This window comes from Rhynchophorus ferrugineus, unplaced genomic scaffold (genome assembly GCF_030347505.1).
Source record: "Rhynchophorus ferrugineus isolate W39M unplaced genomic scaffold, kcgeb_rfMv2 rfM5, whole genome shotgun sequence".
Lineage (NCBI taxonomy): Eukaryota > Metazoa > Arthropoda > Insecta > Coleoptera > Curculionidae > Rhynchophorus > Rhynchophorus ferrugineus.
Genome location: NW_027472584.1, coordinates 18026678 through 18053127, shown reverse-complemented (window position 1 = coordinate 18053127; position 26450 = coordinate 18026678). Strand labels below are relative to the sequence as shown.

The following is a 26450-nucleotide window of genomic DNA, read 5'->3' as shown; positions in this document are numbered from 1 at the left end:
GAAAATAGTTATTACAATTTTCAGTCACTAGTTTTTTGACCATCGGCTATTTCGACTGTTTTGCGACTATCGACTGTTTTGACTTTTCTCAGTCGATAGTTCCCAACGCTACTTATTCGGTTTACTTGTTATGATTCACTTCTATTAGAGATACTTAAAAATAACTGAGATGGATATGAAATGTTAAGAATATGGAAAAAATGAATAATACTTTCAACAATAATTATATGTTTATAAAACTACCAGAATGATATAAAATGCACATTTTTCTACAATTAAACGTTGTGAAAAGCAAAACGTGAATAGCAAAATTTTATTAAGAAATTAATAAGAAAATATTGGAAATTAAGAGAATATTTTTTTATTAATATTAATAATAATGAAACCATAAATAAAAATTAAGCCTTATATAATTACTTATAAAAATTTTGCTGATGTTTTGACCTTATTTTTTTCCGTTAGGTTAAATTCTGACAGCCGGAAGAATTACAAGAAAGCAATCGTACGTATTAATTAATTTCTTTCCCATATACATGTTTGTTTTGTTATTTCCTAATTTTATTGCTTTTGCCTTATTTATTTGCTTTTAATATATAGCAATTAGATAAAATATTAGTAAGAGAAATTGCTAAAATATCGTATAAGGATTACAATAAAGCTTTTGAGGGTTTTTTTTGTAACTTTGAAGGTTTATTCAGAAAAATGTGTGCAATGTATTTCCCTCAAAACACTCTTAATTTTTCTTGTCAACCTATTCGTAGATTTAAGATAACTAGAATTACTTAGATATTGTCTATAAAATAATACCATAATAATTATAAATTTATTTAAACAAGTAAAATTTTCAATAAAATGTTTAATCTCCTTTATTTTTTATTGTTACTTACCTCAAAATACTGAAAAATAAGCCGAATCTTGGATAGTGTAAAAAACCTGTTATTTCTCCGATAGTGAAATCGAAATATTGCTAAAAAGGTGAAAAAAGTGGTAGATATTACTTTTATATGTTTATAAAACTTCCAGTCTCGGATAAGTTCAAAATATGTGTATGTTATTTATTGATTTCGCAAGTTTGAGGCATATATATATATATATATATATATATATATATATATATATATAGCTGTCAAAAATAATACAATAGGTATTAGGATGACTCTATTTAAGATGACTTCTGAAATATCAGAAATAGATTGGCATAATTAAAAGATTAAAGGCAATCGTTTTATTTCAACAACCTAGATAATTATCAAAACAATTATGTGAAATACGCAAATTGTTAATTCAATTTTAACGGTTCAGTAGAGCGCAGATATTACAATGAGACTTCGCGATTAATCAAAAATTGTAGATCGTTTACATTCGGAATACGATAACGGTTCTTAATCAGCAGGAAATCCAGCCGAATTCTGGAATATAAATTCGAATAAATTAAGGTTAACAAGGTTTCCCGTTCTTTTTTTCCAACGTTTCCCCTTGTTCCTTCTTTCCGTCTCTCCTTCCCACTATGAAAAGTAAATCGATATCGGACATGAATAAGATAAATGTTACGACATATGTCAAAAATATCCCATTTGATATTTCCGAAAACGGGTTTTATTTATATATAGCTAGCCGAATTCAACACATTTATAGATTGTAAACAATACGTTTTATTTGTCAATAAAACGTACACAAACATAAATCGCTTTTATTCTTGCTTAACGAAGAATTAGTTATAGTGATTTAATATTCATAGGATATTAAGGTATATTCATACTAAGGCAACAAAAGTTTACAGTCATTGCAATAGCAATAATTGTAGCATAAAAACGCCTGTAATTTTCGTAAAAACTAGTGTTTGGAACAATGGACCAAAATCGACTACCGACTGTTCAGTAATGGACTACTTTTTACTATCGACTATTTTAGTCTCTATTTTTGGTTCGATTGTTTTTACTAGTAACTGTTTTCAGTCGCTATTTTCGGTCCGACTGATTTTATTACTATTTACTATCGACTGTTTCAGTCATTTACTTTTAGTTACTATTTTCGGCTGTACTGGTTCATTCGACTGCTTTTTAACGTTCTGGCCTTTCGTCCTAGCCTAGTTCAAAAATAAATAAAAATTTTATTTAAAAAGGGTCTGGTAGTTATTGTACGATCATTTTTAGATTCATCATGGATTAGATCTTTCAATGATTAAATATATGTTTACAATTTATTTAGTAGTTATGGCTATTGAAAATCTTTAGTTTTTAGGTTTTATTTAAGTTGTATTGTACTATTTATATTTATTATGCTATGTTATTTAAAAATAGCAATAATAAATTAATATATTAAAACAGGATTAAACATTTGTGGTGTTATTATTCCATTCCTTTTTACACATCCACAGAACATTCAGTATAAAAGTAATCCTACTTCCTTTAAAATTATATTATTTATTACATGATAATCGAAATTCGCAATTTTTTTTTCTTTTTCTTTTTTAAAGTTATCAGGTGAATTTTTTATATTAATCTCTGTCTCGCTTATACTACCATTGGAGAATATAAAGACATTTAAAAATAACTGTTCCAAGCATTTATCTCCGTCCTTTCCTATCTCACATTTTATACAGACAAGAATTCGTACATCTTCGTCTGACATCACGAATGGAAAAAAACCGTCGAACAGTGCATTTGACTGAAAATAGTAATTACAATTTTCAGTCGCTATTTTTTTGACTACCGACTGTTTCGACTGTTTTGCGACTATCGACTGTTTCGACTGCTTTCAGTCGATAGTTCTCAACGCTAGTAAAAACGATTTAGAATAAGTTAATAAAAGCAAATATCTTAATTTATTGCTACAGAAAGGAAAGATAGCAATAAATGTAAAACTAAGAAAAATTAAGACATGGATAGTCTTGGATCTTTAGAAAAATCAGAAGTAAAATATATTAAATATGAAATAAAAAAATCAAATTGGCCGTAAGCATCCGCGTAGAGAGTTTGTTGAGTTATAGAGATAAAATATGCAGGAATCTAACCAATATCAACACTAATCAGTGTTAGTATGAAATAAATTTGGAGACTTTTTATTTGAAAATCAATCCTCGGATATGTATAGACCTACATTCTATCAAAAACTGTCCTTCAAACTGACCTGAAGTTTGAATGTTATCTATCGGTTAGTTTATTTTGTAAATTTTGCAATGGATAAAAGCGTTGAACAAAAAATTTCGTGAACCAAGTTGCTGGAAATCTTGAAAAATCCATTGAATCAATTAAGTGAAGTTAACATCGTTAAAACCAAGAAAATGATCACTGAAACTTTCGCATATCATCGAAAAAGATCAGACTTTTTGCACCTTGAATCACGAAGCACCAAGAGCCTCATCGAATAACCACCGTATTCTTTCGATATGATAATAGCCGAGTTCTTTTCCCAAATACAAATAAGCTCTTGAAGGCGACCGTCTTACTTATATTAAAACAGTGATACAATTAATTTATATAATAAAAAACATTTTGTTTTAAGAGAGAATTTAGACTGACAATAAGTTTTAAAATGTTTCCTGGCTAGCAGAATCGCCAGATCTAACATAATTGAACCATTGGGGGGTTTTAGACCAGAAAGTAGGGCGCAGATTTCCATGTCCAACATCATTAAAGCAATTGGCAGATGTGTTGGTACAAGAATGGAACAACATTTTGGTAGAAACCATTTAGATCATTCTGCGAAGAACTGTAAATGTTTTAAAAGCAAATGATAAAAATTTTGCTGATGTTTTGACCTTATTTTTTCCGTTAGATTAAATTCAGACAGCCAGAAGAATTAGAAGAAAGTAATCGTACGTATTAATTAATTTCTTTCCCATATAAATGTTTGTTTCGTTATTTCCAAATGTTATTGCTTTTGCCTTATTTATTTGCTTTTAATATATAGCTATTAGATAAGATATTAGTAAGAGAAATTGCCAAAATATCGTATAAGGAGTTACAATAAAGCTTTGGAGATTTTTCTTGTAACTTTGAGGGTTTATTCAGAAAAATGTGTGCAATGTATTTCCCTCAAAATACTCTTCATCTTTCTTGTCAACTTATTCGTAGATTTAAGATAACTAGAATTACTTAGATATTGTCTATAAAATAAGACCATAATAATTATAAATTTATTTAAACAAGTAAAATTTTCAATAAAATTTTTAATCTCCTTTATTTTTTATTATTACTTACCTTAAAATACTGAAAAATAAACCTGTTATTTTTCCGATATGGAAATCGAAATATTGCTAACAAGGCGAAAAAAAGTGGTAAATATTACTTTTATATGTTTATAAAACTCCCAGTCTTGCACAAGTTCAAAATATGTATATTATATGTGTTATAGAGAGATTTAGAGATTAAAGCAGTTGGCAGATGTGTTGGTACAAGAATGAGACAACATTCTGTTAGAAACCATTTAGATCATTTCGCGAAGAATTGTAAATGTTTTAAAAGCAAATGATAGATCAGCACCTTATTAATAAATATATGTTATGTATATGTCAACGGTTCATATTATCTCATCCATCCCCTGTATATTTATACATAACTTAAGCTTTACAATATAAAATTGAGATTTAAAAGAACCTATTACAACAACAATGTCTTGTCTTGCCCCATAAAAAATTTAACGAGATTATAAAAATACAAACCTGACTGACAGAGAAAGGTATCGGATCTCATTTATTCCATCAAAGAAAATAGAAGGTTATGAAAGCGACTATTTTTGGAAAATAAATTTTATTATATATCGATCGCTATTCAACCATTTCAAATTCCAGCAAAGTAATCGCTTGTTGAGAATATAAACCCTTTATATTATACTTTCGCCCACCAAGATTGGGATGAATGGCGTTATGAAATATAGATACAGCTTAAAATACAAAGTAAACGAACTATAACAAAACATTCTGATGGTATTTTATGTGTTTCAATAGGTTTATAAATTATATCGTTCATAAAAAAACGTGAAAATCGATAGTATAGAATATACACTTAATTGTATATTGTTAAATAATAAACATTGTTTAATAAAATTCCTCAAGTAATTTCACATGTGTCAATTTAACTGTTTTTATTTTTAGGCTTAATTTTAATGACCACCACAACATTGTTACACAAATTTGAATATAATTGAATAATTTCAATCAACCCTTTTAGTAATTTAATATAATGGCAAGCCCTTTCCCATTCAGAAATTTAAAGCCATATTTAACATTAAATATTGATATACGATATTGAGATGACGTCGAAACATTACAATGTTGCCGCATCAACTCTGAGTTTTAATTCAGTTTGGCTTTGACATACAAAAAAAATCTAATCTAAATAAAATAATTGAACAGAAATGTTACCAAATATAATTTATTTTAACATTATAATACATCTAAAAACTACAGTTAATTAGACAGCCACAATAATATATAGGTAAGAGTTAAAACCCCTTATCACTATTGCTTTCAAGAATTTTGCATACGCCTGACTGCTGGTCGCCGTCCGGTTGTTAGATGTACGCTAAATTATTCAAAATATAGTTATAATTATTACAGGTTATAAACCGGTAAACATTATTTTAGCCCTTTATTTTGATCAATTTTAAGTCGCTCCGTAATACATCATATTACTTTGTTTGAAAATGTCGAAAACAATAGATATTCACGGTCACAAATTGATTGCGGCTTTAATAGGTTATTTCGAAAAGGAACGAGATAACGGAGGCCCCCTTCTGCCGGTAAATTCCGTTAGTGAGGTAACTATTGATGATATTAAATAATATAAGTCCCTACAATTTTTTGAAAATGTTTTAGCGGGTTGCTGCCGTGCTAAATTACTGTGGGTACTGTGAATAACATCGCTTACAAAATGAAGAATAATACTTTAGACTCACCCGAGAAAAACCGTCTACATACAAAGTGGGTGACGAATCTTGACCATCTTGACATTGGCTCTATTCGAGACCAAATATACGAAATGTATAAGAACAGTAAGTACACAAACGATTTTATCGATATAAACATAATTTAATAAAATTATTTTAGAGAAAATTGTCTCTCTGGAAAGTATAAATAAAACAATTAAGGACATGCAACTTTTTGAGGAATGTAAGACATCCATCCATACACTCTAATAGGGTGGAGGCTTTAAATGGTGTAAAGATGCCCCTCGCAAAGGTTTAATGGAACTTCCAGACATTACCTTAAAAAGAATTCAATTAAGGGCATAAAATAATATAAGAAACTTGAATATTTCAAAATGGTTCAAGATGGCACTCTTGGCAAGACAGTAACAAAAAAAGTGTGAAGACAATAAAAATTGATGGAAAATATATATAATATAATTGCAGATATATTTCTGGTTGAGAAGGATATTTCATCAAAAACTGTTTGGACATGTGGAAGGAAGCATTGTCAACCATAACACCTTCGGTTTGGATAAACTTGATAAGACATACAAAGGAATTAATTGAATGGGGGAAGTAAATGGTGGAATCATGAACATGTTTTAGAAAGATTAGAAACTAACAGTTTAGTGATTGAATTGGACAGTGAGTCATAAAGTGAAAGTGACTGAAGAAAACTTTCTGGATATGTGATAATGCTGTGCAATGCTGGAAATTCCTGAGACCTGAGTGATGAGAGTGGAAACAACTAAAGATCTGCACATAATTAATTGAATATAACTGTAGAAAATGATGTAGTATGTAGGGCGTGAAATATTTGTGTGCACAAATATGATTGTAATTGTTCAAAATTAAACATGAGCGTTAGGTTACAACGTATGAGGAGAGAATGAATACTAACTGTTTTGTAGATGTGGTAAATGCATTAGACAGAATTCAGTGATTAATTTTATGAAGAATGGTGTACCAGGTAGTAGCAGAAGAAATAAAAATACAGTGATAGCAAGATGACTTACCAAGTAAACACACCATCAAAGGAAACAAGAACTAAACGTAAAAAGTAAATATGCTCTCGAATGAAAGTAAAATACATTTCTCAGATATACAATTGTTAATTAGGTGGATTAGGTCTCCAGGGGGATAACACTACATAAAAAAACGCGCCTAGAAACTATATCTCACGGATGGTGTGGAAAAGAGTTCAATGTAAACAAAACAAATCTAACCTACAAATTATTATACCTGTGTTCTTAATTGTAGTTTTAAGTCCTTCGATAATATATATATTAGATATACTATAATGTTAAAATAAATTATATTTTATAACATTTTTGTTCAAATATTTTATTTAGATTAAAATTTTATTGTATTTCAAAGCCAGACTGAATTAAAACTCAGAGTTGATGCGGCAACATTGTAATGTTTCGACGTCACAAATATCCGCGACGTATTATTAAAAAAACTTTGAATAGACTATACATGGTCTCCTTTAATATATTATTCATAATAATGACTAAATAAATTGGTCTACAACAAACTTTTATATACAATGGTATTATATCCCAATGTAAATGTAATATAACAATTAAGACAGAATATATATAGTATACATATAATGGCAGTTTCTTAAATAAATTTCTAGTTGATGTGAATGTAAACCGATTCCTCTGAATGCTGTCATGTTATGGAAGAAAATACAGATTTTCTTTAATACTTTTTCCCGAGTAAACCGTTAAAAACCAATAAATCAAAGTTACAGCTATCTAAATGTCGTAATATGACTCGCATATCGGATGATGATATTTTAATATCAACATATTCTTATAAATAATTTTGAAATGGCTGTCAAAATAACATTTGTAAGTGTAAAAATAGGTATTTTATTATACAGATACTGGATATTAGATACTACTTAATAAATCCATCGGCACAAAGCTGTTTTGAAAGTTATACACCAATTTAGAATCAACAAGGACAACTTTAATCGTCAACAAATACAAAAATAAACAAATTTGTAGTGTTTTGACGAAAACTGGGAAATATTTCTCAGTCATGCTTAAAAAATTCGTCTCTCTTTCTTCTTTATCATCATTGTATTTGTCCCATTTTTTACTCGCAAATATGACCAGCTTAAAGTTCTTTCAAGTACATTTTAGAGTCATCTACGTATAGTCAAGAGCTTACACTCATCATATACCAGGATTCAAACATGTCCATTAAGCTGTCAAGCATTAATGACAATATAATATTTAGTGAAACAAACTTTGATTATATTTTCAAGAACAATAGATAAATAATAACTGTGTGAAAAAAATCCGAATTTTGTCCAGATTTGGGTCCCAGTGACTAATCGCATTTGCATATCGAAAAGTAATGCTTCAGAAAGGTTTAAATTAGGTAATTATTGCCGAAGTTGAGACCTATTTTGACAGGAATGAGAACTCTGGTTGGTTAAGCCATTCTTAAAGGGTAATATATTGACGTATAGATATGTATGCCAGATATCTAAGAATAGGTTTTCAATAGTTTTCTCATGAAAACGTTCCTCTATTTCCAGTAGAATTTCAGATATTTCTAAAAGATGAAAAGCAAAAATATTCACACTTCGTTGATATTGATTGAAGATTCCTCCAGGAAATATTACTGCTTAATGATATAAGATTGGTCCTGTTCAAATGAAATGTTCTGTTAAATTAACGGATACTCTCTTATTTGAATATTAATGAGATGAACAAGGCGAGTACCTCTAATAAATAACGGTCACGAAAAATTAATCATCATTAAGTAGATAATTACATTATCTGTTTAAAATAATCATTAACGCCAACAAATTCCAATATAAGGCAATTTGCGGTTTAAAGGGCAATTTCGTAGCCATATCGATTGAGGATACGTCTCGGATTAAATTCGTCGTTTGTATTTGAGGTTTTGCTGCATTACAAATGGATAAAAACCAGACCATTCCATTAAGGGATGATGATTAAGTGATAGTCTCTATTCAAATATGTATAAAAAAACTTAATTTCTGAAGATTCCAGTATAAATTAATCGATCATAAGTTTCATAATGTTACGAACAGTAATCAGTAATAATATATAAAAACATATATAAAAATATATAGATTAATTCTATGCGAAAATATAACGTTTTTTGAACGGTGTCACCATATGGAGCCGTATATAGATTTTCTTTAATATTTTTCTCGTGAAAAACCTTTTAATGCCAATAAATCAAAGTAACAACCGCCTTGACTTTATAATATTTCTTTTACACCACCTGGATATCACGAAAAACCTGGATATTAAATTTAGAGAAGATTAATCCTTTATAGTTTCTTACTTTCTGTCTCTTGGTGTTTTTTATATTTTTGTCAAACCATTTAGTCATATATCAGTAATATATTATATTTGTACAATTCTTTTTTCCTGATTTTTGATTTATTTGTACATTATTTTTTTGTACATTGTACATTATTTTTTATGTATAAATGTGTTAGTTACATTCAACATAAGAATATAATAAAACTAAAAGAATAAAAGCGGTAGGGGATGAATATAATGTGAGAATTACAATTAGGAGAAAACTTCAATGACAACCGGAGTGAAACTGAGATGGATATATCAGAGAAATACTTCAGAAGAAGATAAAACCCAGCCGAAGCAAGAACACTAAGCAGAGATAGAAAAAATGGAAGGAATGGAATTTATACATGAGAAGAGAGAAAACAGACAATATTTTGGTACAATAGGTTTTTTTCCTTATATTTTGAATATAATTAATTAGAATCAATCGAATAATAAAAAACATCAGCAAAATATCGAAAAAACTATAAAAACCACTATATTGACCAGACATTGTTCCCTCGGATTATTATTTGCTCCAACCGATTCTACACCACAATTTGTTATCAATAATAAAAGAAAAATATTATAATTATTCAAAATTTATGCATTTAATAAACAGTTAATTAGAAACTTCAAACTAATATCAATTTGTGAATACTCTCTTAAAATGTTAACTATCTACTAATTTTGATTATAAACTAGTAAACTATGAAGCGTAAACTCCCTACTAATTGTAATTTAACAGAACAGAGTTCGAACTTTGTATAACTTTTGAGCCTAAAAATTTGGTTACTGACTAAATAATGTTCTTGAATAAACACTTCAAAATTACGCTGCAAATTGCTTTTTAGTTATTGTCTATAAAAGATTATCCGATACGTCACTTATAAACCGGATATTTAAATGTGTTTATTTTCAGATTGAATTTTAATTATCGTCAATACATATTTTTTTACTGTAATTTGCCACATTTCATAAATTTGCATATAACTGAATAATTTCCATCAACCCTTTTAGCAATTTAATGTAATAGCAGACCTTTTCCGACTAGGAAATCCGTAAGCTATTTTTAACAGCAAACATCGATTTTTTTCATAAATTATGAAGTACGCAAGACCCTTTTAAATATGATACCTGGAAATAGTTAAATGCATGAAGATTGCTGAACAAGCTATACTCTTCCACCAATAAGTATCGATTTTTCAGCGAAAGTATTCCGAAAAGAAGTCTCCAAAGTTATAAAAAAATGGCATCAATCCAAAGAAAGCACCAGCCTATGACTTAATGATGATTGACCAGGTACATAGAACCAGAGACATTATTGATCAAGCTTACGAAAAGAAAAAGTTTGATCACTTATATAATTGTAACTATATATTTAATAATAGACCAATAAGCAGATAATAATAATACTGTTTAATATAACAAATAGTTATAAAAAAGAAATAAAAATATAAGTAAAATAAAAATCGATATTACCGACAAAAAATTAATTAAAAATACTAAATTATCCAAACAATCATTTCTGTTTTAGAGTTACTCTATTGTCGTTTCTATTAATTTCAACCTTAACTAGTTATTAATCGATAGCTAGAGGCTTACATTCATTTGCCTTTAGCTTGTCATTTATATATACCGTCAGAATGTCAGTCCTTCTCACAGGTTATAAATTCTGTTTAGAATATATACGAAGGTAAAATTGTCTGTTTGAATATAATAACGCCCTGTATATAAGAAATACTGTACTATTAATGACAAAAACCATCATGTGATATAGCAACGTAATAAAAGTTTCTTTTTAGTCGAATAACAAAACAAAATGGAAGCATAAAAGAAAAGGAAAAAATCTGGCCTAAATAATTCTGTAGTTTCAGCAACATACTTGTTTTTTTCCTGCTCTTGGTATTTTATCTAGTACGACGAAAAACACTTATATCCACTTAAGCGTCGAAGAAAATGCCGTTGTGGAAAAGAAAAACATTTTTAACGGATTCTAATATTCGAGTTGCATTTATCCAGGTTTAAGCGTTACATTTTATTTCATTGCAGTTTTCGATTTTGAATATATTAGTATTAGACCATATATTAAATTCTGGATGTATGAAAACTACTATGTCGTGTACGGAATATATGACCATATGAAGAATGTATTATGAATTAATTTTGAGGGTTTTACGATCAGCGTTGCCAACATGTGGACAATTCCTAATCTGAGAGGAATCTCGAGAAAAGATGAACATGAACCGTTTTGCTATTGCAGATTTCTATAGAATATAAGAATTTTATGTCACATTGACGTCAAACATTACCAAGAGATCTGGTTTCAGCGATCCTTTATTTTCCTTCATATACGCTGTACATCTGTCGGAGGCTCAAACCAGTGATCTAAACTGGTCTCACTACTGAAGCGATTGCCCATGCTTGATAAATACGTCACAACAGAGAAACTAGATGACAAGTGGCGAGCTCATACTATGCTGGATTTTGATCAACATAGGCTTGAACTTATACAAATACATTTACTATAGTGTCTTTAATGGCAACAAGGGAAAGGAAGAAATTAAGAATCTGGGAGGGAGTGTCAAGTTTAACACATCAAGCAAAATTAATTATTAAATAAATACTATTTAAACCGTTGAGTTTTATTTAATTTCTTAAAATAATTTTGAGGGGAATTTATGGGAAATCAGAAAATGTTTCTACACCGTTTAGGGAATGTGAACTTAGCATTGGCAACCCTGTTTCTGATTCGTTAAATTCATTTCAGGTCCAAACCACTGATCTTCAACATTGATTCAACATTTTCTCATTTTGAGATGTTGAGGTTTATAACATTCTTCATGATATAGTTCACATTACAGATTTAAATGACTTGATAATTAATGAAGAAAATATCAAATTATTGACGGGAAGAAAATATCAACAAGATTCCGTTGGAAAAGAAAGTTGTATTTACTGGTGGTGTAATAAGTCGATTCAGAGAAGTTGCAAAAGTTGCTTCTCTAATATGGTACACGTAGAAAATGTTGTATGGCGCTAGGCTTGAATACTGTTATAATCAGCAATCTGAAAAGCTTGAGGTCTTTCAAATGTAATTCTTCAAGCAAATTCTACATGTTTTCGACATCGTTATTCTCTTTTAAAATGAGTACGTAGTTGAGGAACAAATTCAGAGACGCAGATTAAAATAGTATCGATGCCTGTCAAATAAAGATGAACGAATTTCTCACAGACTTCTGTAACGAAATCGACACTTTGGGAAGCTGAAAATTTTATAATCAATCATTGTTTGTTATTTACTTTGGTTTGCTGTTTAATTCAAGGAAAATATAGTTGAAATTCTTCGAGAATTGCTGTTAAAATCTTATTAGTGACCAGCAAAATTCTTGAAAACTAAAAATATATAGACTTACCCACTTCTTCAGAGCTTAATGTGAATTTTCCAAAATAACTTTATCAATATCAACTTATCAATCACCAACATTAATTTAAAATGATTCGTATAGAGAATAATTAAGAAACTGTTAATCAAACCCAATATTTTAATAGATACTGTTTATACATAGATTTAATTAGAATATTCAACGACCGGAAAGTAAAAACTCAAAAAAACAACGTCTATTACATCAAGCGTAAAACCGCCCCCACCCCCAAAACTATTTTTATCGCAGATAAGCATCCTGAGGTTGTCATGGTAATAATTTTAAGCATCACTGCACAAAAGGTTTCCGGAAGTCAGTGACTTTAAATGTAGCCTTAGAGAACTAAGGCAATAAAAATAAAAAAGCAAAAAACGCCTAAAACAGGATTAAGGATTGTTGTAAAAGATAATATTCAATATCCACAATTTAATATTACGTGAATTTCTTAATTATTCTCTTATTTATTAATATATATAGGTGTTTGATATTTTTAATAAAAAATTAATATTATCTTTTCATTAATCATCGTAAAATTGGATAGTATCATATAAACATTAAAGGAAAAAATATATGAAAAAAATAAACAGGTGCATCTTTGATTTATATAAATGAAAATAATTGAAAGAGCTTTTGTACTGTCGGGTTAAACCAAACCACGACAAAAAGGATAAAAAGCTGCATGTTTTTAGTATTTGTACAAAGCAAAAAGAAATTTATTATTGTCAGGGTTAAAGCTCAGCGACTATTTCATTCTGTGAGTGACAATCAAAACAACATAGAGATAAATCGTTTTATTTGGAGACTTTATTGATCGTTGTTTTGATATATTTGATGTTAAATTTAGCTTTAATTAAAAAAAAACATCAACAATAATATTAAAATCAAATAGTGCACAAGATTTAACATAAAACAAACGCATTTATTTATTTATATTATTTTAATACTGTAGTAAAATATTTATAATATTTCAGTTGAAAGTATTAATTCTCAATACGTTTTCGACTTTTTGTGATTTTTAATTTTTAGAAATCATATTTGTGGATGATTGGAGAGATTTGACTTTTTGACTTATCTGTATAATAAATTGGATGGTTACAAATCTCAGCGCATAAAACTTTGCAATTACTTACCAATTTTTTAATGAGGCTAAAAAAAATGTGGTGGCTCTTTGGGCGACAATCCGAATTATCACTCTACTGCAAATTGTTATCATATAAACCGACTCTAAAGCCAGTTTGGGCCTATGGGGTTGAACAAAGAATTATAAAATCAATATGCGCCAAACGTATCCAAAGAAAGTTTTTCGCAGAATAGTTAACATCCCATGGTAAAACAGAAAGGGAAGGACATCCACAACTAAGGGTACAAATGGTTAACGAAGAAATTAATTGATTTGCGAAAGAACACCTAAAAACACGTCTAAGTACTGCTCAAAAGCTCTTTGAATTAGTACAGTTAAGCTGTATGTGAAAATTATGCCGTGGTTTACACTTATGTGGAGTGCATCAGTGAAAGAACATCAAATGTTAATCAATTTTAAGTCAGAAATCTTAGATATGTACTTTAACAATAATATTAAGAAAAAATCACTAGATAGAGAGCAGCTAGTTGTAATATGTGTACCATGTTTTTTCAAATAGAGAAAACACAAAAACTGTTATTAAATCTTGGGGCATCGTGCTGACGTCCCAAAAAATCAACGTCGAAATAACTTCATAAATACTTCAAAATAAATTCCACTGAGAGCACGCCCTATATAAAGAAATATAGTCATATATCCACTATATTTCATAAAATTTAATAATTACATTTGATACTGCACGAGTTGATATACACAGAAATAATTGAGTCAGTTCTCATAGAATCCCAATCCCGCTTCATTTCCAACCGTATTTTATATATTTCAGGATGAGTACAATAACCCTGTTTTTCGCATTGCAGCTTTTGTTCAGTACAAAATACAATTGAAACAACACCCGTCCGAATTTCAACATTTTATACGACTGAAATAGGTACAGTCTAGTAAATTATAAAATCATGAATATTTATATTTATGTCTGAATATTTTACTTCAATTATTATGTTACAGTATAACGTTTTTTCTTCCTGTGACTAAAAAAAGTGATAATAGTGAAGGAGCAAAAAACTTACCTAAATCAAAAAATAGTTAACCAAAGTTTAAAGAATAAACCAAATATAACGTAAATAACCATGAATTTATATATATAAATATGTATATATATATATATATATATATATATATATGTCTCCCAAATTAGGTATTACCTATCACGTACATGCATATTACAATTAATCAATCAATCAAAAATTTAATAAATTCCATCCAATATCGAGGGAACAGCAAAATCATATTTATTCGACGTTTGAAATTTTAATTAAAGCTTAATAAAAAAAAACAGCAACAATTAGATCAGGTATTGATTTGATGGAAAGTTGAAGAATATCGATAAACTGGACCCAACAAAATTAATAATCTGGTCGACATTGATATTTTAATAAAAAACTGTATATAAAACGTGAGAGTGAGAAAGACATATGAAGATAATTAATACATCCATTTAGTTAATAACATCAAATAACAAATAATATCATTGCAAATGGATTAATATATGTGTATTATTACTCTTCGGATATAGAAAATTAATAATTATTGAACTCTATTATATTCTAGATTTTAATTATAATTATTATAATGAAAACAATAAACTTATTGGAATTTAAATCCATTAAATTAATTATATACTAATTTTCAAATAAATATTTTTATTAAAATCGCTTGTTATATGTAATAAAACTTAATATTAAATCACGTAACTAAGTACCCGAATGAATAGAACTGAACAATACAATTATACATTTCCAGTTTTAATAATACCACACTCTAGATTATATTGAGAGATCGTCGCGTTTAAGTTATTTTATATTCGATATAAAATAAAATATTTTTACTATAACTTCTGTACATAGAAACATATTAACCTATTATTATGCTCTTGCGAGAAATATGCCTGCTATCAATTTAGTTCAATTATTATTCCGTTATAAACGAGAGCGAAACACATTTATAGTTCTATAATTAAAAACATCTCCAATAATTTAAAATAAAACAATTAATTAATATACGTTTTAAAATCAAAATACCCTAAAACTATTTATAATAAAGTATAGGAAAAGTAAAAGTATCTAAAATAATAAATAAAAAATTCAAGTAAGAAATAAAATTAAATTAAATAAGAATTGTAAAAAATCAATAAAATATTTACAAAATATAAAATAAAATAAAAAAAACTAAATAAGAATAATTAAATTGCTAATAATAAAAATAGAAATATTAAATAAAAAAATTAAAGGAAATAATATTAAATAAATTAACTAAAATAAATTAAATTATTATTTATTAGAAACAAGTAAAATTAGACAGATGTTTTTAAAATTGATGTTTAATAATTGGAAATAAAAATAAAAACATTTTCAGTAAAAAACTTCATATAAATTCGAGTCGGTTTTTTTTCTAAATCAAAACAAACAACTGAAAAAACGGCGAAGTTCTAATCGATCATATTGATATACGCTGACAATACGTCTTTGTATATTTTGTTTCGAGCTTTATAATTTTCTGCGTGTTTACTATTGATTTTCCTTTTTTCTGCTTTCCAATGCGTATTTTCGCGTTCAGACGTCGAACGAAGGAACAATGGGGAGGCATCGGGAAAGCCGCAGCGAAATTAATTAACCGGTTATTACAAAAACGTTCCGAAGACATCGTTTCGAATTATGATTTTTTTCGCAACATAATATTAAATATTAATGAGTACGGCAACGTCGCAAGACCACAGACAAGAATCTGGGTTAGCTGATACAAACCCTAAAATGCCTACTAAAGGGTGGGGTATACGTCAAACCGTAAGGCTAGACTGAATCGATAGCACAAATGTGAAGTCTACATTTCGTTCCAGATAAGTCGCCAAGAGCTGACAATAGAGGGCAGGAGGTGCAGAAATTCCGCCAGTAAATTTATTTTCCCCAAGTATAGAAAAATTGCTCGGACGTAAACCTAACATTTCTGTATATATTTTTTTTTTGGCTTGAAGCACAGTGAAAACCTAACAAAGAATGTTTATGTTTTCTTTTTCCCGACCATGTTTTTGCTTTCAGGAAAATTATACTATTTGTTAATTAACTTTTTTTAAATTGTTTATAATTGTTTAATTAAGCATGGATAATTATTTTAATAATATACTATGTCGGTGCTACTAAATAGGTTTAATAAAGAAAGGTGAATCATAGTTTTATAAATTATGACTAATATTTTTAAAAAATTAAAATTTGTATAAAATAATATTTGGATAAAATTTGGGTCAAATTAAATAAACAAAAATTCGAGTGATGTTATAAATTATGGTTAATTTGAAGTATTATTATTTATTATTATGCGGTAATTGGAGGGTATAAAAAGTGGGAGGAGCAGATTAGAGCGACTAAAATTTAAACATGCTCTAGTTTTAGAAATACCTTTTGGAACCGCAGGGCATGGAGTGAGGTCCTGGGCCGGGGAACAATGTCCGTCGGCCACGGTCTGTTTGTCCTCCTGTCCATTGCAGGGACTGGGACTGGCAGCCTCCTGGGGCTGATTCTCGTTGCCGCTAGACATCCGGCACCGGAAGGAGGTTAGGGATTCCGAGCGATGTTTTTTGATCGGTCTGGACCAACAATCCCGCGTCACGCGGACTACAGACTGATGGCGGTTCTCGGCTGATGCCGTGGAGATGAAATCCGCGGGAGCGGCGCAGCCTCCAACATAAGGCAGAGTGTTCGAATCCGCCTGTCGCCAGGATCAACCCCGTACGCGGAACAACGGATCCCGGGAGCCCGAAATTTCCCATTAACCCCACGCAGGGCCGAACCCGCACACCCATTTTCCTAATGCCGCCCCCAATTTTAAACTTGCAACTTTTTAACACAGAATACGCAGGTCGAAATGTTAAAATATCATCCGAATTTTCTCCTTTTTTCTTCTCTTGTTCGATTCCGCGGCTCAAAAGATATACATTACTAGTTTTCATCTCAAATAATTTTAACTTTAAAACAATATACGTATAACACTTCAAATGTCCATAATTTATAATAGTTATTGTTAAATTATACTATAATTAATTTAACGACTCATTTTACTCTCATGGTTCTGAGGCCTTTATATAAACAATTTAGTGTTTAATCAATCCCAAATGTGAAATATATTATAATTATTTTTATGACAAAAAAATAGAATAAAAATGTTACATATAGGTTTAAATTTTTCCATATAATTTCAACTTTATACTAATACACGTATAACACTTTTGTTTAACAGCTCATTTTACTCGTTTCTCAACTCACATACACCACATTACTTTCGGGCGCTTACATAAATAATCTCAAACGTGAACTAAATCTTTATTATTTTATAACAAAAAATAATAAAATATTACATTAACCTTAAATTTTTATAAACAATTTTAATTTTAATACAATAGACGTATAACGGTTCTTTCCTTTTGAACTTACAATTTCAAATAGTTAAAAATTATATTCGATTATTGATAACAACTTTTGTTTCACAACTCATTTTACTCATCACTCAAATCACGCTCATCCCATGATCCTCAGACTTTTACATAATTAATCTGAAATAATCAATACTAAATGTCTAAAGGACTACATTTGTATTATTTTATGACGCAAAAACAGAATAAAAATATTACATGTAACTTTTAAAACAATCTTAATTTTGAAACAACAGGCGCATAATACTTCAAATATATACTAATTTGATAGTTATTATGCAGTAGTCCACAATTGCTTAACTTACACTTTCAAATAGTTTAAACTTATATTATACCAGATTATTGATAACAACTTTTGTTTAACAACTCATTTTACTCATCACTCATCTCACACTCATGACATGACTCTCAAGATTTTACATAAATAATCCCAAATAATCTATATCAAATGGGAACTAAATTCTTGTTATTTTTAGGACGATATATAATCTTGAATTTTTATAAATAATATTAATTTAAAAACAAAGCACTAAGTTAATTATATTATTATTCAATAATCCCGAATGTATGTACTTGAAAAATTAAAATTAAAAAATACAATTTGATATAGCTTAAACTTACGACCTAAAATGGCCAGATAATTGACAGAATTCTTATACAGTTGTTAGTTATGGTATAACAACTCACTTCACATCACAAGATAAGTCACAAGAATAAAACTTTACCTAACTCCCAAATACCCAACTTTGAATTCTCAAAAATGTACAAATATAATTTCAAATAATAAATAATTAATGTTTAATCAATCCCAAATATTAGTTTAATAATCATTATTTTAAAATATTTCAAATATATATCTTTCTAAATTAAACTTTTTTATTATTAAAAAAAAAATATATGAAAGAATCTAAAATAAATAAGATTAATTTGCTGTATTACGTCAACTACGTCGAATTAGAAAAACAATACTCTAAGTATTACTAACAATAATCAGTCATTTTATTCGATTTATATATCCGAATAATTTAATTAAAGAGATATTCAATCAATGTCAAATACCCCACAGTCGAAATGCTAAAATATCATCTGAAATTTCTCACATTTTCAATTATTTTTCCAATGTGGCAAATCTAAATATTATGTTTTAATATATTAACCCTTTAAATAACATACACGAACAATATTATATTTCATTCCTGTTTTTATTAACTGTTTGTTTTATATATATCTCAAAACATACCAAATATCATATATTAGATAATAGATAATAATAATAAATTAGATAATTGGACTTATTGATTAAATATAATTAACAGAAATGTTTTATACCCATTATATAATACAGTTAAAGGTATTATTGTTTTGTTTGTCATTCAATTATTTTAAGTATAATCCAAATTTTCTTTTTTATTTCCTTCGTTTATATTGCCAAAATCGAGAGAAAAACATTTATAATAAACAATCTTGCTTGTTTTTTTCTTTTTTTATCAAACATCCTTAACATAAACAATTAATTTAAAAGAAATTATTTATATTAGTTTAAAAATATATACTGAGATAATTGGCGAATATTCAATATATGTAGCTAATATTTAATGAAACAACTAAAACAAAATGCAACATGACTGAAATGTTATTCGAATTACCAATTTCGGTACATATTTCACAAAAGTGCTCTCTCTTTAGCAGAATTTATTTCCATGGCTCTTTATTAAGCTCATATTTTACATATGTTGCTAAAACTCATGTTTTGGAAATGCAAACAGAAGATAAATGCATAAAATAAAATAGAAATAATCACGATTTATGTATAAAATATTTGAATATAAATAAAATATTGAAGTCTGTCTCGTTTTTTAGAACGGTAACCTTGATTCGTCCTAATTTAACTACGCGTTTTGATAACATAAAATAAATTATTTTTAAAACATAAATAATTATAATGTTCCAGTTTTAATATGGCCAAATTATGGCAAGATGATAAATTTGCAAATTTTTTTAAAGGAAATTGTTTAATATTTAGTAATAACGTATACAATAAAATAAAATTAATAACCTTTATAATTTACATCCAAGCTAGCACTTAACAAGGTAATAACAATAATAATAAGTTTCACTCAACTAAATTGAAATTTCTAAAAATACAACGACAGATTATTGTGGCAACACTCCTAAATAAATGCAAACTTAAATAAAAATATAAATATGTCGTAATATAATTGCATAAAAACTGACCATACATTCCCAACTACACATCTGCTATAATAACGGTATTTCAACAATTATAGACCAATAAATATCATAAGTATTTCAAAATAAAAAACCTGAATAATTTATGGAACTTTATGATTGTTATATAACAGTTTTAAAGCAAACAAAAAATTACAAAATTTTAATTAATAGTTGTTTGAATTTAATTCCATGTTAGTAAATCTGATGATTCTTTGAGAATCTCTATAAAATGTAGTGTTTTTATACATTATTTGCTATTATTCCTATCTGTTTTATGCTATTATTTTATATAAAAAGTTATAGTAACATTAATTATTAAGGCACAGTATCCATATTGTTTTCGACTAGGGTTTGAGGGGATACAAGCTGCTGGAGAAAGAACAAAAAGCAAGGAAATCCTGAACGGAATAAAGACAGGAATTTCTGAATAGTTAAAGGTAATAGATTCTTATTTTTTGCTATAAACTACTGGTTATTCATCTTAATTTTGTTTGATTTATCACGGATACAATGCTTTTTAATCACATAGTAATATAATTCAATATAATATGACGAAAATAATTAAAATATGAAGAACTAACCACTATATAAAATTAGATTTATGAATACTCAGCCAGCCAGCGTTATTCATATTAAGATATTTGATTATTTGCAATCACAAAAAGAAAATTAATTAAGCCTAAACTTCTGTAGTTCGAAACCAACCAAAACATGATTATAAATTCGGGAATTTCCATCCGGATATTCAGTCGAGATTTTATAATCTTCGAATTGTTCGGTAGATTATAATCGTCATTCAGATTTCCTTTGAATTAAGTCCCATTATTTTTATGTCACACGGGAACAAGACAAATCTGTTTGATATTTAACAATGCGTCGAAATTTATAACGATTCTTCTGGACTGATATTTTAAGAAGCTAGAAAATTTATTCGGCTAAATCGTAATTTGTATATTATTTCATAAAAATATCAAGCGGAAAAAGAAACATCCTCCTTATAAATCATTTTAAATTAGAACTGGAATAAATTGGATTGAACAGAATGTTTTTAAAAACGAAATTATACTCTTCCTTAATTCCTTTAGTTAATTAAATATAAAGAGATTTTACCTAAAGTAATCAATTAGGTAATATCTGTTATTCTATAATAGTTAATTCATTATACTTACTACAAGGGATATTTATATGTTAATATCATTATTCTTACCTGAAACAAAAGAAAACCTTTTTACAAAATAATACATAATTTAAAAAACCAGTACAAACTAATATTTTATTAAAATTACTAATAAAAAATAAAGTAAATTGAAATATATGATACTCATCATATTATTAGATATAACATCTTTATTAGATACGCTTAGTACAATCTTAATTTACAATTAATATATTACTACTTTTCCTATGTACTTGGATTAATTCACAAGCAAGACGAGTGCGAGAAAATACATCAGTATGTATTCCTCAATTATAAAATTATAATATTTTATAGTTATAGTTTACAGTAAAGGTATACACTTTATATAAGTTCGTACGGTTTGGTTCGTTTCAATCTCCTGACATCCTGCGCGCTGTCTAGCAGTTATATTGCTTCCACGTTAGTATGATTTAGTAATCTTCTTTCGTGTTTCAAGGCGAAATCTTGGATAACTTCCATTTGCAAATCAATTTGATTTCTAGGTCATCGGGCAGTTCTTCGTTGGTTACGTAGCGATAGGCATTGGTAATCAATCGAAGAACCTTGATTTGACAGCGTTGTACGACTAGTTGATTTGAATATTTAGTGTAACCCCATATTTCCACCCCATAGGTCCAAACCAAAACAAACTGGCTTTATAATTGTATTATAGATCAACCTCTTTGATTTTAGATCAAGTTGAGAGTTGTTTCCGACTAACCAGTATAGTTGTTTTATTTTGGTTATAATGTGTTTTGTTTTTTGTCTAACGTGATTCTACTCATCACAATAAGCATAATAAGCATTGCAGTATCAAAAATATTAGCAAATTACATTACAACAACTACGCCCAATACATTGTTTTGCAGTAAATCTGCTTTAGTTTCTTTAATTGCTGAGCAAGCTTCTTCGTGATTGACTCTAAATATTGTTGCTAAGATATAAGAGTAAGTTCAGTTTACTCCTCGGTAACAATTTCTGAACATTGTTGATGAGAAGGCCTAAGCCTTGTTAAACGCTCGGTGTATATCCAAGAAGCTTGGACCTAAAGTTTTTTCCTAGCCAAGTCTCACTTGAAATTTGTAAAAGCATGTTTGCTCTAGAGTGTTAGTAACTTTGCACAACAAACCGTTGAAATTTTTTTCATGATTTTCGTTTATTGTGCTTTTTAATTATTGGCTAATTAATATATATCGTTCAGGGATATTGTGCCGAATAGTTTGCTGAATACCTCCAACAACATTTTAACTGATCATGAATATGAATATAAACACAACATTTTAAACTTAATTAATAAACAAAGGGAAATATAATACTCCAGAGTGATTTAAACACATCAAAAATATTAACTGCGCGAACATAACAACATATGTTATCAATATTATTAAATTTTATGTAACAATAAGAATTAATGATGATGGATTATATCAGAGAAGCAGTTGATTGTCTTTATGGTTATTGGATATTATTTATAGAGTAAATAAAAGGTAATGGCTAAAATAAAAGACGATAATTAAGACGAATGAATTAATTACGACAATTATTCTTTGTCAGATAACTTTCTTTCGCGGAGATTTTTTATTAGCAAGTTAATGATTTTTAACAATAACAATGAAATATTACTTTCATTTTAATTATATTTCTTATTTAGTTTGTAGTCTAGTTAGTAAGGATATATAAAAACAAAAGAAAATCATACAAAATATCAATAAAGGTAATAAAGAAATCCATAGAATTTATTTTAAATTAAATTAATAATTGAGATGATAATTAATTGTGATAATTAGCATTCTCAGATTTTATTTTTGTTATTATAAATTGGGTGCGGTAATTAATTATAAATAATTTATTTAAGAAATATTTGTAAGACGATTCTAATTGAAATATAAATTCACTGCAAATTATTTGCTTCTTAAAACTATTACCAACTATTTTGATTGTCATATGTAGAATGAAAACAAGAGATTCATGCTTCAAAAATTATGTTATATGTGTGATGAAAGCAGAAAGATATTGACATTACCATATTAAAAAATATTAATTATTGGGATAACACGATTTGCGAACACTGTTATGTTTCGAATGTATTTTTTCAGTGAAAAATTAATTTATCACATGCTATAATACTATAAACAGCTTTAAGCTATTATAATTTAAATAGAATAACATTAATTTTCTAATTATCAGCAAAAATGCATTTAAATAAAAAATCCCATAAAATTAAGTAACGCACTTAATATATTTACTTTCAAAAAAAGTTTCCGTATATAAAAAAGATCCTTATCAAATATTGAAAAAAAAAACGTATATAGAGATAAAGTATATACAAAGAGAACATCAAAAGAACATTTTCGTTACTCATTAATAAAAAATAATATTCACAAAAGAAAAAATAACATCGACGAAAGAGAATTATCGTAATGATTTCATCCCTCTCAATAATGATCATTTATTTCTATCATTATTTTTAATTTGCCCCGAACGAGAAAAAAAACATCCCTGTACTTTGGACGACCTTAGAGATAATTGATTTATCCATGTACCATCTTTGAATAATTTAGGATCAAATTGTAATTATTCTCACGTAAAAACGGTAAACATTCTTGAATAATGAGATGTTTCGTTCGAATTACGATTAAATTGGAATATGTTCTTATATTTTCTTGTAGATTTTTAAATAAAATACATTACTGAGCAGATATAAATATTGAAATTAATAGTGACAATATCTACCAAAAAAAATTGGTATAAGACAGAATGAATAGTTTTAAGAAACTTTTGTTTATATATTCCTGGTTTTATTATGTTAAAGTGACTCATATTTCTAACAGCATTCAAAACTCACGCTGAGAAAACGACAGTTCTTAGTTTTTAAAGATTCGACCTTTATGACTATATCTTCAAGATTTTTCAAAAAAGGACTTCAAACCTGCAACCTGAGGACGAGTCTCCTTGTGAAATTGATCATGGGTATTGTCATTGATATGAAAGCTGGTACGTTTGCTGTCAGATACAACTCAACTGAAAGCAGCTTCTGCTATCGTACAGAACCTAGCTTAGCTATTGCTAATTGCTCACTTAGCTCGAGAAATAACTGCAGAAAATGTTAACAGTTTGCTTGAAATTCTATTGATTTTTTTTACACACAGCTTTGTACCCCGGATTATGGTTTATAGATTATTTTATTACTTTTGAAAGAGTACTGATTTGGAAAATGAATTTCAAAAAATACTAAAAGAAACACTACTGGTTATATTAAAACAAAGAGGTGTAAGTAACAAAATTGTAAGAATAATTCAAGAAATACACAGAAGAAATACCAATGCCGTCATTGACTTCAATGGCATCAAAAACCTTGAAAATCTAAGTACGACTAAGACAAGGCGGAAGTACTACGAGACTATGTAATGATTATGGATATAAGCAAAATGAAATCCATGGTAACAAAAAACTCAGAAGTAATAAATATTCAAATTAAAGGTGTAAAAATAGAACAACTAGATGCGTTTAAACATCATTATATAAAAATCAAAAGTGATGGAAACCAGAAGGTGGGAATAAATGCCAGAATTGGAAAACCATGAATTTGTACTTCGCTATAAAAAGTAAATTTATTAATATAAACGAAATATCAAGCAAAACTAAAATGGAAGTACACCATGCAAAGCAAAAGAGTTTAAATAAGATACAAGCAGCAGAAATGAAATACCTCAGAAAAGCAAGAGATGTAACAAACATGGACGGGATAAGAAATAAAAAAAGACCTCAATATTGAATGGGGTATGGTCATGACACTGTCAACTAATCAAGAATTTTATAAGGGTTGGACACATGTCTAGTAGTAAGCTTTTTACACGTTGATTAACAAGTCCCTCAAAATTAACTCACAGTCCTGTTATTTTATTTATTCAACTTTATAAAATGAATCTATAAAACTACTTAGATTTATGATAAATATTTATAATAATAAATTAGAATAATACAAGAGTAATTTCTGATTTTTTATTAATTTTTATTATAAATAAAAATAAATAAAATATGAGATATTTACAACCTGAAATAATTATAAGAACAATTGATTTTTAATGAAGTATTACTTTTTAACAACAATATTTCTACAACTATTGTTAACGTCCTTGACAATATGTTATTCAATATGAATTTTAATTAAACTTAAACGTGTGTTTTTCTAATTTAAATATCGTTAATGTATATATAAAAAAGTCCCTCACTGACAATATAAATACAATTACAATAAATTTTCAAAGATTTATTATAAACATATGTTGAGAAAAACATTATTTTATTACCGCCTGATACTTGAATAGCCTTAAAATCGAAATAACGAGAAAGTCGTTTGATGCAAATCGTTATTTCCAGAGATGTGTTTAAAAATTCATTTCTGTAAACAGAGTTATCCAATTTGGGACATATAAGATTGACATATTCGCAAATATATTTGCAAATGTTTGGTATTTTCCTAAAAGGTTTTTGTCGGTATCCGAAAATAAGTATTATCTGGGTATGAAAGGACTTCCAATCTCCCTTTTACAAGCATGCATTGTAAAACAGGCGTTTATGTGTCTGAGAAAATAAAATCACGAAACTCAATGGATGTCATATTTTATAAATAACGAGGAGACTACACCCTTTGTACTCCACTTTACATTTTTATTTTCCTTTTTCATTTTAAATTATAGTCCGAAAGGTATGAAACTCTTTGCCGTATAAAACATTTCTCGCACAAAAAAAGTTAAATATTAAATATTAAACATTCCATATATTTAATTACTACTACGTT

The 26450-nt window shown here is 28.0% G+C and overlaps 1 protein-coding gene across 3 annotated transcripts in view; it reads right to left on the bottom strand.

The window, feature by feature from the left end:
* kcc (solute carrier family 12 member kcc) overlaps positions 1-26450 on the bottom strand; it is a 154993-nt gene that overhangs the window by 54967 nt on the left and 73576 nt on the right. Inside the window, exon 1 of one of the 3 annotated variants that reach the window (XM_076405068.1) lies at positions 17210-17513. The exons of the other annotated variants lie outside the window; for them this stretch is intronic. Coding sequence (XP_076261183.1) covers positions 17210-17348 — 139 coding nt within the window. The 5' untranslated portion in view covers positions 17349-17513. Of the gene's footprint in view, positions 1-17209; positions 17514-26450 lie in introns of those variants that run through there. 3 annotated transcript variants of the gene reach the window in all.